The sequence below is a fragment of the Arvicanthis niloticus genome, chromosome 11 (assembly GCF_011762505.2).
Source record: "Arvicanthis niloticus isolate mArvNil1 chromosome 11, mArvNil1.pat.X, whole genome shotgun sequence".
NCBI lineage: Eukaryota > Metazoa > Chordata > Mammalia > Rodentia > Muridae > Arvicanthis > Arvicanthis niloticus.
In genome coordinates, this window is record NC_047668.1 from 57,416,417 (window position 1) to 57,432,759 (window position 16,343).

The window sequence follows — 16,343 nt, forward strand, 5'->3', positions numbered from 1 at the left end:
AGGCTGAACTGCAGTATCAGGGTTTTGCAACCAGGAGGCATGAGCTTCACGGGCCCCATCCATTTTCCCACACTCCATTAAGCAGAGTTGATGTAGAGTCCATTTGTGTACATGCCCAGGGGTTAATGTATTCTGAAATTTATTTGTAAAAAGAAAATGGCGTTCTTCAGCAGAAGGAACATGACATGTGACTTGCTCAGAGTGGCCACTCCAGGCAGGGAAGACAAGGTGCTTGAGCTTCCAGGATGAAGGATTTCTGCTTCCCTAGTTTTGTAAAATCACCAAGACCCAGAAATAAAGATGAAGCCACGCAAACACTTGAAAACAGTAAAAATCTGGGAGATCTCCCTGTTGAAAGCCAGTTGCCCCCCTTCTGTCTCCCCAGAGTCAAGGCTGGAAATACTGTTTGACTAAGGTGGGGCTGCAGTGCCAGCTGCACCCATATAAGGAAGTAGCTGGGAGGAAGAAGCAGGCAGAACCTGGTACTGCCAGTTCCCTTGTCTTCCCTACAAAGGAACAGCACTCTCCTCCACCGTCCTCTCTGCCTCTCTCCAGCCCTCAAGACCTCTTGGCCAGTGCAGCTGCCTCATCCTGGTGGGCTTCCTGCAGGAACACTGCCTGGGGTGCCACTCTATTGGATGCACCTGCAGAGGACACAGGTGAGGTGCAAGCAACCATCTCTCAGGCTCAGGACCTAGTGAATCCTCCTACCATCCATGAACCTATGTGCTTCCCAGAAACCTTCCTCCTGATGCAGGTTCTGGGTGCCGTGCCAGGGCTAAGATGCAGCATGCAGAGGCTCTGAAAACCACGCCTTTCCTATGCTCCAAGTCCTAGGAGATAGATGCTTGGACGACTTAAAGAGAGGTGAAATTATGGGAGTATTAAAAATCTATTGTCAAGTGTTAGAAACTATTACAGGCAAGCACAAGGTGAGTTTTGTAGAGAAGCTTATCACAGTTTTGTCATGGGTCCTGGTCACTTAGTTACCTTTGCTTTCTATTCATACAGCGTCACAACCTTGAGGTCATTGTCGACCATAAGAACATTCAGATAACAGGAATCATGATTTTTCTTTGCTGCCTCCTCCTCCTCCTCCTTCTTTAATCTTTCTTCTGTGCCTGCACAAGTATAAATGTATGTGTGCTTGTGTGTGTGTGAAGTTAAAAGGTCAACTTTAGTGTCATTTCTCAGACACTGTCTACCTTACCTATTTACTCATTTATTATGTATATGAGTATATGTGTGTATGCATGTGCATGTGTGCGTGTGTGCGTGCATGCGTGTGTGTGTGTGTGTGTGTGTGTGTGTGTGTTTGCATGCATACAAAGGCCAGAGAACGACTTTGGGTGATCTGCACCAGGAGCTACCTACTTTGTTTTGTGAATCGGCATCACTGGAACCCAAGGCTCAGTGCTTCTGCTAGAACATCAGCCAGTGAGTTCCAGGGACCTGCCTGTCCCTGCCTCTTCATAATCTCTGCTGAGCAAAGTGTATGACACCATGCCCAACTTTCTACATAGGTACCAAGACTCAAAGTTGGTTCCTCATGCTTTTGTGGCAAGCACTGTACTGACTGCCTAGCCCAGTAACCAGGACTTCTGTTCTCACTGATGTGTAGCTCTGGCAGTGCAGGTATTCAGTATGTATTTATTAAAAGGAAAGCATAGAGCCTAGACACTGTTTTCTAATAATCTGTTATAATAGCCACAAGGATGAAGTTGGGAAAGGTCTGAGCTCAACACAAAAGTCAGGTCACTACCACTGCCTTCCTGAGAGCCTCTATAACCTCCTGCAGTCATGGTCACATAAGTGCCTCTGAGGCTGCTGAAGTTATCCTGACTTTGAGATGTGATGCTGTTGTCAGGGAGACACTTCCAGCTGCTTAGGTCAACCTCAAACTTCCCAGATTAGAACAAAGGCAGATTTTTCTTTATGCTTAGAATGGGGTCACAAATGACAGATAGACCTCTGTTTACCCCCCTAAAGGCATTGAGTGTATCTGTAGTCAGTATGCTCTCTTGAATTTCCCTACTGTGTACTCCTCTTGACCTCATTGCTTCCTAGGAGGAGGGGAGGCACAATAACTATACAAGGATTTGTTTATTACTATGTGAAGTGAGTGGGTATAATAATGTGCTACTTGTGTAATGGGCAAGTATTATAAGTAGCGTGAGTTCATTATTTCCAATTTGAAGATGGAGAAGGTGGCTGTTAAGATCCTACTAAATGCAAAGGATAGATCTAGGGTTCTGTCATACTTTGTTTTGTGCCCTGGTTTCTTGATTGTGTTTAGTGACCCTCTTAAACAAACACCAGAGAAGAGAAGGTGCTGTGGGGAAGTGCACAGTGGAATGGCCTCCTCGTTGGCACTGAGGGCAAACTTTGTGTCCGTCACTGTCTTATCCATTGGAAGTGTTTCCATTTCCTCTTCACTCAGATGTCGTAGCCTTCCTACCACCTTGCTCTCAAGATTGAAAGTTTAGGTGAGATTGTAACTACAAAGGACTTAGCATACAGGTTGTGGTTATTGCTCAAGAAAGCTGAGTCCTTTGGTGATTGTACTTTATCTTGGCCTCCCCGTTCAATGACTACTGACAAAGATTAGGTGTTACAATACTAACATACTAGGGGCTACCATCCCAGGGCAGCAAGAGTGAAGGCAATGGGAAGTAACAAGAGAACGATGGGAAACAAAAGAAAGTCACCCATCTGGCCTCTCTTTACAGAGAGATATGGCCAGACACTTATCACTGGACTGGCTGTATGTCCTGTCTTTCCTTACACAGAAACAAGAGAAGAAGCAATGCACATTTTGGCTCCCACACTTTCCTTGGTCAGATAAACTCACTCTTCACTCTTCTGCATTCCTGGATGTATTATCTCATTCCCTGCCCTTCACTGAGAAACCTATATCTAACCTTCGAAGGTTGGCACCTCATCTGAGTCCTGAAGCGTTAGCAGAGGTGCTTCCTTGTCTGGTGTAGAAAAAGGAAACCAAAAGGCTGAGTATCTTAGTTTTTTCTTGTCTTGTTGTGAGACAGTGATCTAACATAAGCAATTTAATGTGGGAAAGGAATTATTTCAGACCACAGTTCAATGTTATAGTCCCTCATTTTGGAAGAAGTCACATCAGCAGGAACATAAAGTTACAATTCACATTATTTCTACAGTTGGGAGATGATAACAATAAATATGGTGTGTGTTGGTACTCACCTAACTTTTTCAACTCTTGTACAGTCCAGGGTCCTCTGCCTAGGAAATAGTTTTGCCCACAGTGTGTGCATCTTCTTATTTGAATTAAGATAGTCAAGTCAATTAAGATAGTCAATCCCCCCATAGACATACCCAGAGACCCATCTCCCAGGTAGCTACAGCCTTTGTCAACAATACAGTTGACCACAACCATTCATACTCAGCACAGAGGCACATGACTGAAATGAGCCATCTTCCAGAGTCTGAAGCCCTCTTGAGCTATATAAGATCTGTCTCCAAACAAAACAAAATAAAACAAAACAAAAAACAAACAAAAATGAGAGAGAGAGAGAGAGAGAGATATTGAGAGAGAGATTCCCAAAAGACAGGTGGGGCTAAAGAATCCAAGACAAAATGTAAGTTCAAAAAGGACTAAATGATCATTTTAGTATTTTATTAAATAGTAAAGCAAATTAGGCTTCTCTTGGCATGATGTTGGCAGGTGTATTTCCTAGGGCTCACCTCTTTCACCCCCGAGAGAACCCTCACAGGGCTTCAGATAGGCTGGCCTAGACCACGCCCTGAGTGTTTGGAACAAGTCAGTTGATATGCACACCAAAGCTCTGAAACTTCACACAGTAGAGCACACAGTAGGACAGACAGAAGAAAGCCTGGAGCCATAAGAAGTCCAAAATAGAGTATGGCTTTTCTGCCATGTTCAAGACTCTGCCCACCCTACCTCACCCCATACACACACACACTCCTTTGAGACATAATCTTGTGTAGCTCAGGCTGGCTTCAGACTCTTGATAGGTCCATAAAGGTGCCCTTGAATTTCTGGTGCTCCTACAAGTCCTGAGATTACAGGAAGGGATTACAGAAAGTACCACCATGCTAAGCTTACCTAAGGCTATGTGCATGGTAGGCAAATGTTTTACCAACTGAGCTACGTGCCCACCCACCTCTATGTCTGCCTTTAAATAGTGATGCCTAAAACACAGTACATAGAGAAAAAAAAACTAGCAATCAAGTAAAAATAATAAACGAGAGAGAGAGAGAGAGAGAGAGAGAGAGAGAGAAACTAAGACACCCAAAAGATATATAAAACTAAAAGACCCTGAAACAAAACAGCATATGACTTCTGAGAGCTGGAAGCTCCTCAGGATAATGGATTAATGCCAACATTTGAACATGCTGCCTACTGCCCTCACCTTACTTGAAGGGTCATGACTCAAATCCGCATATAAAAGCTATGGAAAGGCCAGAAGAAAGACAACTGAACTCACCCAGCTTCCTCTATTGAATGTCTGTAGAAAACACTGCTTTCAACCACAGCACTTGTGGGTGAACCTGGATCTTCTGCCTTGATTGCTGAATTCTCCAAGGGAATTTGCTATGTGCTATTCTCTTCTTTTGCATAGTATTTTTTTGCATAAAAATTCTGCAACACAATGAGAAACTGAGAAGTATGTAGAAAGTTCATCAACCTGCAAAGCTGAATCCCCCAGTAAACAGCTGGGAAAGTTCAATGGGTCCTAGTTCCTCATCGTCATGATGAAGACAGTTGAGTGTGGGATGTGTGGTGGACCTTCTAACCTGTAGCCATGATACGTTCAAAAGCAGCTGTGAGCCAATTCGGTCAGCTCCTGCATTGACCCAGAAACAGTCTAACTGTCTTCACTTGTTTAAATCTATATTTATTGCTTATACCCAGTAATGGATCCAATTTTTAAAGAGCCAGTATAGTGGGACAAAGTAAGTTTGTCTCACTGCCTCCCCATCTAGTGGAGTCATACATGAGAAGTATATATTATATAATAACACAAATGTCTGCCAACCAGCTGAAGGGTGACATTAAAGCCAGCTCTGAAATCCCCAACATCCTTGAAACATTTAAGGTGCCATCTCTTGGGGGAGTAGTTCAGAGCTTTCTGAATAAACTGATCCCAGATGTTCTCGTAGACTGCTGTGCATATGGACCATCTCAGGGCCCTGTTCTGGTACCAGTGTCTCCCTCGGACCTTTGCATGAAGCATATCTGCCTACTCAGTGAGGTTTCATTCCATATATGGGCACATGCCAAACTCAGTTGTTTTGAAAGGTGGTACAGGCAATAGAAAATTCATGGCAGCATCCCCCACCTCCTCTCAAGGGGAGGAGTTAATACTTATCTATCATCTTGAGGCCTGTCCTGTCCATACCTGCCCCATACTTTCTTACCAGCAGGCTCGTAAACCATTTCTTTCTATTACTGTTTTTAAACTTCTTACCCACAGTCCTTCTCACAAGTGATCCAGCCCCACTTGGAAATCTCAGGACTGGTGACTGTGAATGGATGAAGAAAGGCACTTGGGCTGCCTTAGAGGCTCTGCCCCCTTTCCAACCTTGCTTGCCTCTGCTTCCCCTCCCTCATTACCACGGTTGCACTCACATTTATATATGTAGACTCATGTTCTAAGTCTGTTCGCTTTCATACTGCTCTTTGACACACTTAATATAGAAGTTTTGTTTTCTGAAGACTTTAGTCCTCCCATTGGTCCACATCCTGTCCTTGATCCCAGAGGTGTAACCTTACCTACTTGGAAATATGGCTTAGAACTGGGGACCATCATTAGGTATCCTGGATTACTTCTCAGGAAAGGAGCACTGTCCCTTTGATCAAAGTGCTCTTGGATGTTGGTACTGCTTATGCTTCCTCTTCATGTTGGGAAGGGCCACATAGGGTCAGTATTGGGCCAGGCTTCCAGTCCATGGCTCGACTGCATACTTGTGAGTCTGAAACAGACCTCAAATGCCCAAAATAGCCAGGACACAAGGTGGTATGTCGGGCCAATTGGGAAGAGGCCCACACCTCCTAACTCTACTGACTTTGCTCCTCCCACATATTGAAGTCAGGGGCAGAGATAGAGGGGGTGGGGAGTACCCTTCAAGAATTCCATCTAGGGGTGTATCACATCAAATTTATCTGTTTTCCAGACTATACTTGAATGCTTGCTCTGGAGATGGGGCTGTCCTGGTACTGCACAGCTTCAGTACCATAGGCTAATACAGGAAAATACCCAAGCCACCCTGCCCTTCCTGCATCTTGTCACTGCATGCCTTATGTCTCTTCGTCATAGTCCTAGTTCCCACTGAATGGCTGTCTCTGGCTCCCTTTCTGTCTCTGGATTCTTTCTGTCTGGGTCTCTTTTTCTCAATGTGCTCTTCCTGCCTTTGTCTGCATCTCTCATCTATTTTCTCTTTGTTTCATGTCAATGGGAGACTAAGAAGAAAGACCAAAGGGTGATCTTTTAAGAGAAAGTGGATTATATAAATATGACCTTAACTTATATTTAAAAAAATTTTTTTAAAGGAAGGGAAGAAAGATTCTGAATCTAATGTTGTCTGATTTGGTCTTTGAGAAGTGATCAGAGGGCTAGATCCTTCTTGGGGGACTTTGTTTAAAAACAGAAGCTCATTATAACCTGGTATTTTAATTTAGTGCATGCCCATCACGAACTTCCTAAGTCTTTCTGATGTGCTTAAGAAAAAATTTGTATTGGCTAAGTTTGAGTGTGAAGCCCAAGCTTTCTTCATAGATCAAAACAAAACAAAACAAACAAACAAACAAAACAAACAAAAACCCTACTCCCAGAAGTCCAGGAATGCAGCAAATTCTATACAGTGTCTCTGGAATGCATCCAGCTGTAGAATCCAGAAAGAAGCCTACCTTGTTGGTAGAATAAAACTAACAGTCTACCCAAGAGCTTTCTAGGTATCTTTCCTAACAGGGTGATGTCCATCAAAGATCCTTGGAGAGAGAAGAGACACCAAGACAAATTTCCTTCCTTGTGGGTATTGGGACTCAAACTTACTTAAACAGAATTAGAAGGAACTCAACTATACTGTCTGGAGATATTTAGGGTGCATAAAAGTCCATATATATTCTTAGCATCAGAAATCAGACCATACATTTAAAGGGGAAAAAGAAACCTAGAAGAGAAAGTTCAGTTTGCTTAATCTTCCAAAGGGAGAAACTGAGTCTAGGAGACTCAGTTTTATCTGAGATGAGAGAGGATGCATAGACCCTTTCTGTTCTCTCTGTCAACTGGGGCTTTCTGAGATGTTCTCATCAGTTAAGCTCTATGAACTCTCTGAGGCTGGGAGGCTGTAAGTTTCAGAGTATGAGAAACTGGAAGGCTAGGAGGCTGGGAGGCTGGGAGGCTGGGAGGCTGGGAGGCTGGGAGGCTGGGAGGCTGGGAGGCTGGGAGGCTGGGAGGCTGGGAGGCTGGGAGACTCAGAAGCTGGGAGGCTGGAAGGCTGGGAGGCTGAGAGAAGAATGGGAGGACGGGAAGATGGGAAGATGGGAGGATGGGGGCTGGGTTCGTGTGCCAGAACAGTGGGAAAAAGGGTGGTGTGGCTGCCATGTCTGCTGACCCACAGAAGGAATTTTCCCCACTCTGTGCTATCATGCCAAGTTGTCAGTCTCCTTGGCAGCCAGCACTGAAGCTAACCCTCATCACTGGCAGACGATAGATAGTTCTGTTCTGAGTACTCACTCCTCTGGCATCTGCTGCAGAGCCGAGACGCTTCATTGCTTCTAAATCTGAGCCTGGTTTCTTTCATGTCTCCCACTCCCATGGCCAGTTGGTAGAGTAGAGATTATCTCAGAGGATGGAAGATTCTTACGGACTGCCATCCCTTTTAGCCCTGATTAAGGGGACAGAACATGGGTTACTTGCAGGCCAGATTTCTAGTCTTGAAACCAGTGCTAGCACAGAAACCCACAAGTGTTGCTCAGCTCCTGAAGCTTGACTTTGAGCCTCAGTTTCCTTTTCTGCAAATGGAACTCACTACAGTCCTTATGAAGATGTTGCTTGTCAGCCTGACTGGATCTGAAATAAACTAATGAATAAGATTATGGTCGGACCTGTAAGAGATTACCTTCATCATATTAATTGATATGGGAAGGCCCATCTTAACTGTGGATGGCACAGTTAACGGTGGAGAGTCCCACACTGTATAAAATGAAGAAAGTGAACTGAGCAAACACATGTTTCCAATGGCAGGTGTGATGTAAAGTCCCCTGCTGCCCTGAATCCCCACTGTGATAGACTATACCTTGAACTATGAGCTAAAACAGTCTCCTTCTCTGTAAAGTTGCTTTTGTCAAAGTATTTACATAGCAACAGGTAAAGAAACTACCAGAATCTTCCTCTGACTTCTGCCTTTCTGGGAGACATAACCCCCACCCATGGCTTTTAGGCTACAAAGGGCTGGTGTCTTCCTAAGAGATCTGAGGCATGAAGATAACTCAGGCCAACACTCACCTCACCCAAAGTTCAGCTCCATCTTCAAGACCTGTCATCAGTGTTCACTCTCACACTGGTACCAGGTCCCTCAAGCTCTCCTGAGAGAATATGCCTGTGTGCAAAGGCCTCTCTTCCTCCATCATTCTCCCTTGCTTTTCTGCCCACTTTCCTTTGCTTACATTTTCACTCTTTCTTCCTTCTTCCTCTCCTTCCTCTCTCCCATCTTTCTCTGTCTAGTCCCATACTCTCCTTGGCTCTGTCTGACTGGCCTCTCTCTCTTCCTCCTTGCCTCCCTCCATCTTTTTCTCTCCCTAAAGCTCTGGGGTATGTCAAGGAGGCATATAGTTAAAAGTGGTTTGCTCCGAGTGTTTTTTCCGCCAGAGAGCAGTTAAGTGCCTTATTTTCTCCACTCTGGTGACTAAATTATTCTCCATGTGTTAAACAGTGTAATTAAACACACACACATGAGAGTGAACGGGCCCCTTCCTCCACCCTTCCTTGTTCCTTGTCAGCAGAGAGAGTGTCAGCCCCAGCCTTCAAGGTCTGTTAGTTTTAATTTGAGTTGTGGAATTAGTAATGGGTTTTGCTGTTACACTGTTGTGGGAAATAGATCGCTCCTCGTGCGTGCGGGGGTTTGGGCACCATTTCAAACGAGTATTTGTTAAGGGGAAAGCCATCCTTTGTCGTGTTCTGCTACATTACATCAGATTTATTTCTATTGTTCTGAAAAACACCAACCAGGAGAGAGCTATGTGCATCACTCCTGGGCAAGTAACAATTGAACACCGCTTCCTGTTCCTTAGCTGACTTGGAAAAAAAAACTGCAAAGAGCTCACCTTTTGTGGCTAGAATATTTCAAGTACTTCCTGTAGGCAGCTCTAGGACAGCCCAGGCACCTGTCACTGGGAGGCTTGAGGGACTTGCTTTCCTGAGCCTGTCATTGGCAGAAAATGACTGAGTGGGTTGAGGGTGAAAAAAATTGGATGCTGGAGAAATGTAATTGAATGGAGAGAGCCCAGCAGGGCAAAGTTGAGAGGGAACTGCAGGCGGCAACGATTTGTCTGCATTCTTTCGCAGTCATCCTCCTCTGCCTGATGAGGCCCATGGAAACTCTGTCATGTTTTTCCTTGTTCTGTGGCATTTCACATCGTTAGCAGTCTTTTCCTTGGTGCTGTCCAATAAGGCAACCACTAGTTGCCCATAGATGAGTACGGTTAAATGCAATCTAAATGTAAATGAAATGAAATGGAATCAAATTAAAAGTCAGTCACTTGCCTGATAGCAAGAGTTCAAGGGCCACGTGTGACTAGTGATTCCTGTGTGAGAGTGTGATGGTGTATTAGTCAGCATACTCTAGGGTTACAAAACCAAGAGAGTGAATACATATTAAAATCAAGCTTATTAGACTGGTTTATGTGATACGGCTAGTGGAGTTCAACAATGGCTGTCCCACAGCAGACAAGCACAAGCCAAGAACCCAGTAGCTGCTTGGGGTCCAGAGATGGTCAACCTTCTGATTTCCCAGAACAGGACTGTTCTAGACATCTTGAGAACCAGGATGCTGGGCTTGGGAACAATGACATTTCTGTGCCCTTTCTCCTAGAAACCCATTAAGATACTAATCACGGTCTCTAGGCTGCTTGCCTGCTTGGCTGGCCTGCCTCCAGCCTGCATGACTTGTTTGTACAAGTTCAATAAAGTCACCCCTTGCTCCAGGTGGGTCTAACTACATGTCAAAAAGTCTGCCTGCAAGTGAAGTACTTGCCTCTCTAGACAAATTTGACTCTTGTTTGGACACAACAGAGAGAGCAACAATGGGCCAATTGGAATGTAACCCTTAGTACTAAAGCCACACATGAACACCCCAGGGGCCAAGAGCACCTTACTATACAGGACCAGAGACACTCCATCTAGAGCAACACATTGCCTTGGTGGCTGTTCAGACCCTAAACACAGTTTTGCTCCATTTAACCAAGAAGTTAGATATACAAACTTTTCAAAATGGAGTCTAGTTAAGACAGAGCCTGCTCACTTTTGCACATGCTCAGCCTTCATATGCAAAACCAGCTTTGTGAGCCCCTGGGTCACCCTTCCTTCTCTTAGCTCTGAGGTCATTCAGAGCTTTGATTCTGTCATCACTTGGGTGGTAGTTCTCCTTTGTTTCCATTATTAAACATGATGAAAATGTTGCAAAAGCTCTTTCTTTAAATTTCAACACTTTTCTTTGTTGGGTGAGGTAAAAATGACAGTATAGGGGTTCCAAGGTAGTCCAGACTCGCTTATCTGCATCTCTGGGTCAGACTATAAACTGTGAATTCTGTTTACTGTGGTGCCTCTGCCTCACTGTGCTACATCGCACAGTGCTCCCATATGGCAGGATGCACAGCCTGGCCAAGCTAGTCTGCTGTTACCTCCTTACATGTGCAGAGTAAGATGAGATATTTATATTTAAAAAAAAAAACAGTTGTTATTAAAAGACAGGAATGCACACCCTTGTACATATACACACACCATTCACACAAACATACCACTCACACACACATATATACATGTATACTCACATACACACACCACACACACTCAGCACTCACACATATATACATACACATATACTCACACATGCATACCAAATATATATATATATATATATATATATATATATATATACACATATCACATATGCACACACATGTGAGCACACAGATACTCTCTTCTTTCATCATTATTTAATTTACTAAATGCTCAAAATGTCCCTTGACTGTATTTCAGGTTTTTTCTCTCTGCGTCGAATTTGTTAAAGATGCCCCAGAGCTATAACAATTCTTAAATCAGAAAAATTGTAGTGTTAATTACAAATCAACTTAAAAAAAATAAAAGAAAACTCACGCCGTTTCCTATATTAAATACCCACAACTGTTAACATTTGGCTCAGTTTATAAAAAAAAATCAAGTTGATATTTTAATATGTTTGCATAAATTAAAAGATAGCTGTGTTCCTCAAATGACACTAAAAGAAGATAAAGCCACAAGCCGGCTGAAGAGACTTGCACCATATACACCCAATCAAAGATGCATATGCCAAGAAGATAAAGAAGTCCTACCAATCGATGAGAAGGACAAGCCAGTGGATAAATGTGCATAGGATATGAATATTCATTTCTCAAGGGATGGAGTACAAATGGAGAAGAAATATATTGAAAAATGTTCAATCTTACCACTAATCAGGGAAACAAATTAAGACCACAAGGAGTTGCTATTTGCTCACACTAGACGGGTACTAATGAGAAGCTTGCCAATACCCAGAATCACTGAGGGTGTTGCAATGGAGTTTCTTCCTTGGAAAATAATGTAGCTGACTTAGAATGCATGTATGCATATTCTACACCCAAAACTTCCATTGCAAGAGATCTAAGCTGGAGATACTTAGGACAAGGTAGGCTAAGCATAGTTATAGCGCAGCATTTTATTAAAGCAAAGAGAAGAACCTCCATTGTCAATGGAGAGATTACTGTATACATTGTAGGTTAATGTGTGAGATGGGGAGAGAAATGAAGCACAGTTACTTGTTAACTTGTGGGATTAAGAGAGAAAGTGGATGGAGATTGTATCTGCTTTGTACAGCGCCTTATTTTAAGCACTTTAGGTACAACTAATATATGACTGTCTGTATTTAAAGTGCAAACACTGATGGAATTGGCAGGTGTCTACTCATGTGACGTCCTCGCCACACTCAAGATGAGCACCAGTGTCACCCTCGAGAGTTGTAATGCATTCACTCTTAGCCCTCCATTTATGGGTGAGCACTGAGTGTTTTCCCTCACAATCACATTAAAGCCGCTCATACAGAGTGTGCTCTTTTGCAATGTTTTCCTTCGCTTGCCGTGATGATTTTGAGACTTAGCTATGTTGTTACATGTGTCGACAAGTATCTCTTCCATTAAAGGAACCTTACCATCTTTCCATTCATTCAGATGTTTGTATACTCAGTACTGTGAGGTGCTGCTTGGCCAACCCTTTTTATGTCCGCTGGCATCCATCCCTTACACCCCAAGATCCTAATTTATATCCCCCCAGTACCTTCAGATCTGCAAACTTCTTAGAATATGTAAACAGTGCCAGGAGAGCTGTTGGATCAAACTGGAGTTAGCTAACCACTGCTCTGACTGATCTAAGTTCCCCACATCCCTATTCAGACTGATATGGAGGAAACCTAGTCCCTAGTATTACTGTGTCTGGGGATGAAGTCACAAGGAAGAAGTTAATTATGAAAGACCATGGCCTTATATAAAAAGGAATTGAGAACACAGAACTGGTCCTCTCTTCTAGCCTCCAGATAGAATCAAGGCAATCTGTTTCTGGTGGGCCTTCTCTGACATTTTCTTATGCAGACCAAGATGATTAAAACAGTCTCCCCCTTGGCAGGGGAGTGTAGAGAAGGTTGCACTCAGCCTGATTCATAAAGGTCATTCATTAAGGTCAGCAGAAGGGGAGGTTTCATGCCCACCCCCACCCCCCACACACACCTTCCTGAAGCCTGACTCGTTGGCTTACCCAATTCCTCCTCATTCCACCATTGACCTACCTCTCCAATGTTTTTCCTGATCCCAGGAGTCTCAGCAGCAGCCATACTTGCCCCTGGGCATCAGGCGGGTCTTCTGCCTCTGGCACTTTCTGTTTCTCAGACCAGTGCAGTTGAGACTTCTCTTACTTTGCTTCCTCTTTACAATGTGGGGCAATTAGGGGAGAGAAGAAAGGAAAGAAATCCCAAAGTTCCCTCCAAAGTGACAAGTGGGAAAATCGAGAGGTCCTTTCTGGGACACAAAATAGTGACATGTGGTCAAGTTCTACAGATGATCAATTTGGAAAGGAGGAGACATGGTAGGTGTGAAGCATGTGTGCGTGCACTAATGCATGCACGTACACAAGTGCGCCTCCATGTTAACTGAATGAACCTCCTTCTCTGTCCTTTCTGTTACTCATCGAGAGTCTCCCCGAGGTGGACGTGAAGTCTTACCCTGACTTCGGAGCCATTGGCAGTTAATACTGCCGGGAGAGGGAGAGTCAGTTTTCATAATGGGTGTAGCCTCTGGTCAGTCAATCATGCTGCAGGAGATGGCCCTACACCTAAGTGGGCATGGGCAGCACACACTGGACTCAGCACAAAAGACAGAAAATGAGCATACAGAATTGAATGAGTAGACGATAGAGGTGGATCTGGGAGAAGATGATCAAAATAGAGTTTGTGAAACTCTCAAAGAAAGAATAAAAAAATATTGTTTTAAATAAACAGAATTAAAAAAAAAAAAAGATCCTTCCCCAGAGTGACCTATGTCCTCCAGCAGCAGATGTCCATCTGTCACTGTGACACTAGACAGCCCAGTGAATGAGCAAACAGTGCAGAACAAATAGAAGAGATATGATCACCCTCATACCTGCATCCTTCAGGCCCCTGAGACCTGAGCCTGCCCTTGAGTACAAGCAAGTCCCTTGTCTTAGAAGACGTCAGACCGTCACATAAAGCCATTTATGCTCACATGATAATGGTCATTGTACTAATAACACTAACCATCGACCACTTTCTATTTACCAGTTATGGTGCTAGACATTCTATGAGCATAGTTTCTTCTGGGTTCCAGAACGACCCTGTTATGTATGTAGAAATTATCTTTCGTTTACAAATCAGGACAGTGACTCTTAAATGGGCATGTCTAAGGTCTGGCTAACCCATTACTCAATTGTGGGCAGTGGGGCCTCTCTAGAATGAGCCAGGGACTCATCCCCAACTTGTAAGACCTGCAAATGATTCTGACAGAGAAATGAAACTAAATCCTTTAAACTTTAATTTTTACATGCAATTATGGGCTCCTTACTCGCAATCCCATAATTGTGTTATTAAGGGTAACTACAGTGTGGTTCTCATAAGCTAAAATTAGGTCATTGCTAGACTTTCTCACACACTTCAATTCAATGTTTGATGGAGAGGCAGGAGGCTGGGTAATGTTGTGTTGGTTCCCTGGTCCCTGAGCACGCACACAGTTGGAAAACCTACAATTCCCTACCTCTTCATTACTGGGTGTCACTGCCATTCTCTTGAATTGACAAGCAATTTCTATCACTGTTTTTCTGCTCTGAATGATAGCTTGCTGTTACCTCAGCTCTGTCAGTGTTATTTAATTTGTTGTGGGCTCTCTGTATAACCTCATTGCAGATGACAAGGCATACAGAATATTTTGGTCTGGATTTTTTTCTTCCCCAATAACTAAACTAAAGAAACACGTATATCATACTAGGTAAAAACAACCCAAATTGCTTATATTTAATCATTATTTTAACCTTAGGTTAAACTATATGGATCTGACTAGATTTAACTATTTTCAATCTGTAACAATGCTAGTTTTACAGAGCTCAGTCTAATAATGCCAATGTAAATTATTCCTATCTTATTTGGGAGAAAATTATAAGTACAATTTCCCTCCGAATGTGCTTGAACAATGACACTTAACTGGTGATATTCTGCCTGAGAATTTGTGCTATCTCAGTAATTTGCCACATACCACTACCAAGTAACTGCAAGATAATTGCAAAGTTATTTTAAGTCTGCATGTGTTTTTCTAGGATTCGCAAGTCGTGGCTGTCAGTTCCTGTTCTTCTCTTATAAGTGAGTTCCCTGTGTTCTTTCATTCTCGCTCACTGGTTTTCTTCACTGTGAAACAATAGTGAATGAGGAATGTGGACCTCAGGACCTTGTACCCCACTTGATTAGACATTGGCCCAAGAGCTTCAACAGCAGAACTTTAAGACTTGCAAGAGCTTGTCATGTCTCACTAATAAAGTGAATTTGTAACTGAATTTGTGGCTAGCTTCACAGGTGGAGGATGTGAGGTCTATGTTGTGGGATTGCATCAGTCATACCCGTATGGCTTCCTGGACAAGAATCCTAAGCCTTTATTGACAATGTTTCAAGAAAATTAGATGCTGGCATTTAATGAACCCCTACTGTATACAAACTTCTTAGTTGGGCCAAATATTATGCAATGCCATCACAAACCCTATAAGTTTGATACAATCAGCCCATATAGGTAGGTAGGTTGTTTCCTAGGATGCTAGATCCAGGACATAGGTAGTAAAAATACAATGCCAACTTTAAAACCTATGCGGCCATTCAAGCCACCACCTTCCCTCTCCTCCTTGTTCAATTCATCACCTAATCTTCTAGGTTCTGCCTGTAAAACAAGCCTGGGCTTTGTGTATCTCTTTCCCACTAATACTCCAGCACTATCTCTCCTCCAACCTTGTCCGGTCTGCATGAATTCCCACCTCCATCTGGTCACCTTCTTGTTTAAGGATCACCATCCTATCTACAGATGCAATCAGAACAAAGCTCATATGCCACCCCAACACCCACACACACCACCCTTGCAGGTGATTGTCAAAACCCCAAACAAAACAAAACAAAGCAAATGAAAAAAAAAAAGTATTTTGACTTTCCCAATCTGCCTTTCTAGCCATTCCCCCCCCCAATATTTAACTATTTGAGCCCCAACTAAACCCCACTAAACCTTCCAAGTTACTTCCTACTCTCTTACACCCTAAGACTTCACAAGCCAGCTTCCGGGGTCTGTGTGTACTTGCTACCTAACGCAGTTACAACCAATTAAAAAAATTATCCACCATTTTTCCAGCTGGTAAATTCTTCCTATGAGGCCTGATTCAAATGTCACCACCTATGGGAATGTCCTCCCAGACTGTCATGAGAGCTATAGCACCTCCTCCTTATGGCCATGGGCTTTGTACACATTTTTAATTGAGTAGTGTCTGTTGAATGATAGCCAGTTGTTGAGATGTCTAATTCATCTT

General features: G+C 43.3%; 1 protein-coding gene across 5 annotated transcripts in view; it reads left to right on the forward strand.

Moving 5' to 3' along the window:
- The first annotated feature begins 484 nt into the window (after positions 1–484).
- Capn13 (calpain 13) overlaps positions 485–16,343 on the forward strand; it is a 93,104-nt gene continuing 77,245 nt past the window's right edge. For 4 of the 5 annotated variants that reach the window (XM_076942237.1, XM_076942240.1, XM_076942238.1 and 1 more), the window contains exon 1: positions 485–659. In XM_076942237.1, the coding sequence (XP_076798352.1) occupies positions 639–659 (21 nt within the window). In that variant the 5' untranslated portion in view covers positions 485–638. Of the gene's footprint in view, positions 660–15,101; positions 15,145–16,343 lie in introns of all 5 variants that reach the window. The other variant, XM_076942239.1, reaches the window with a different exon arrangement.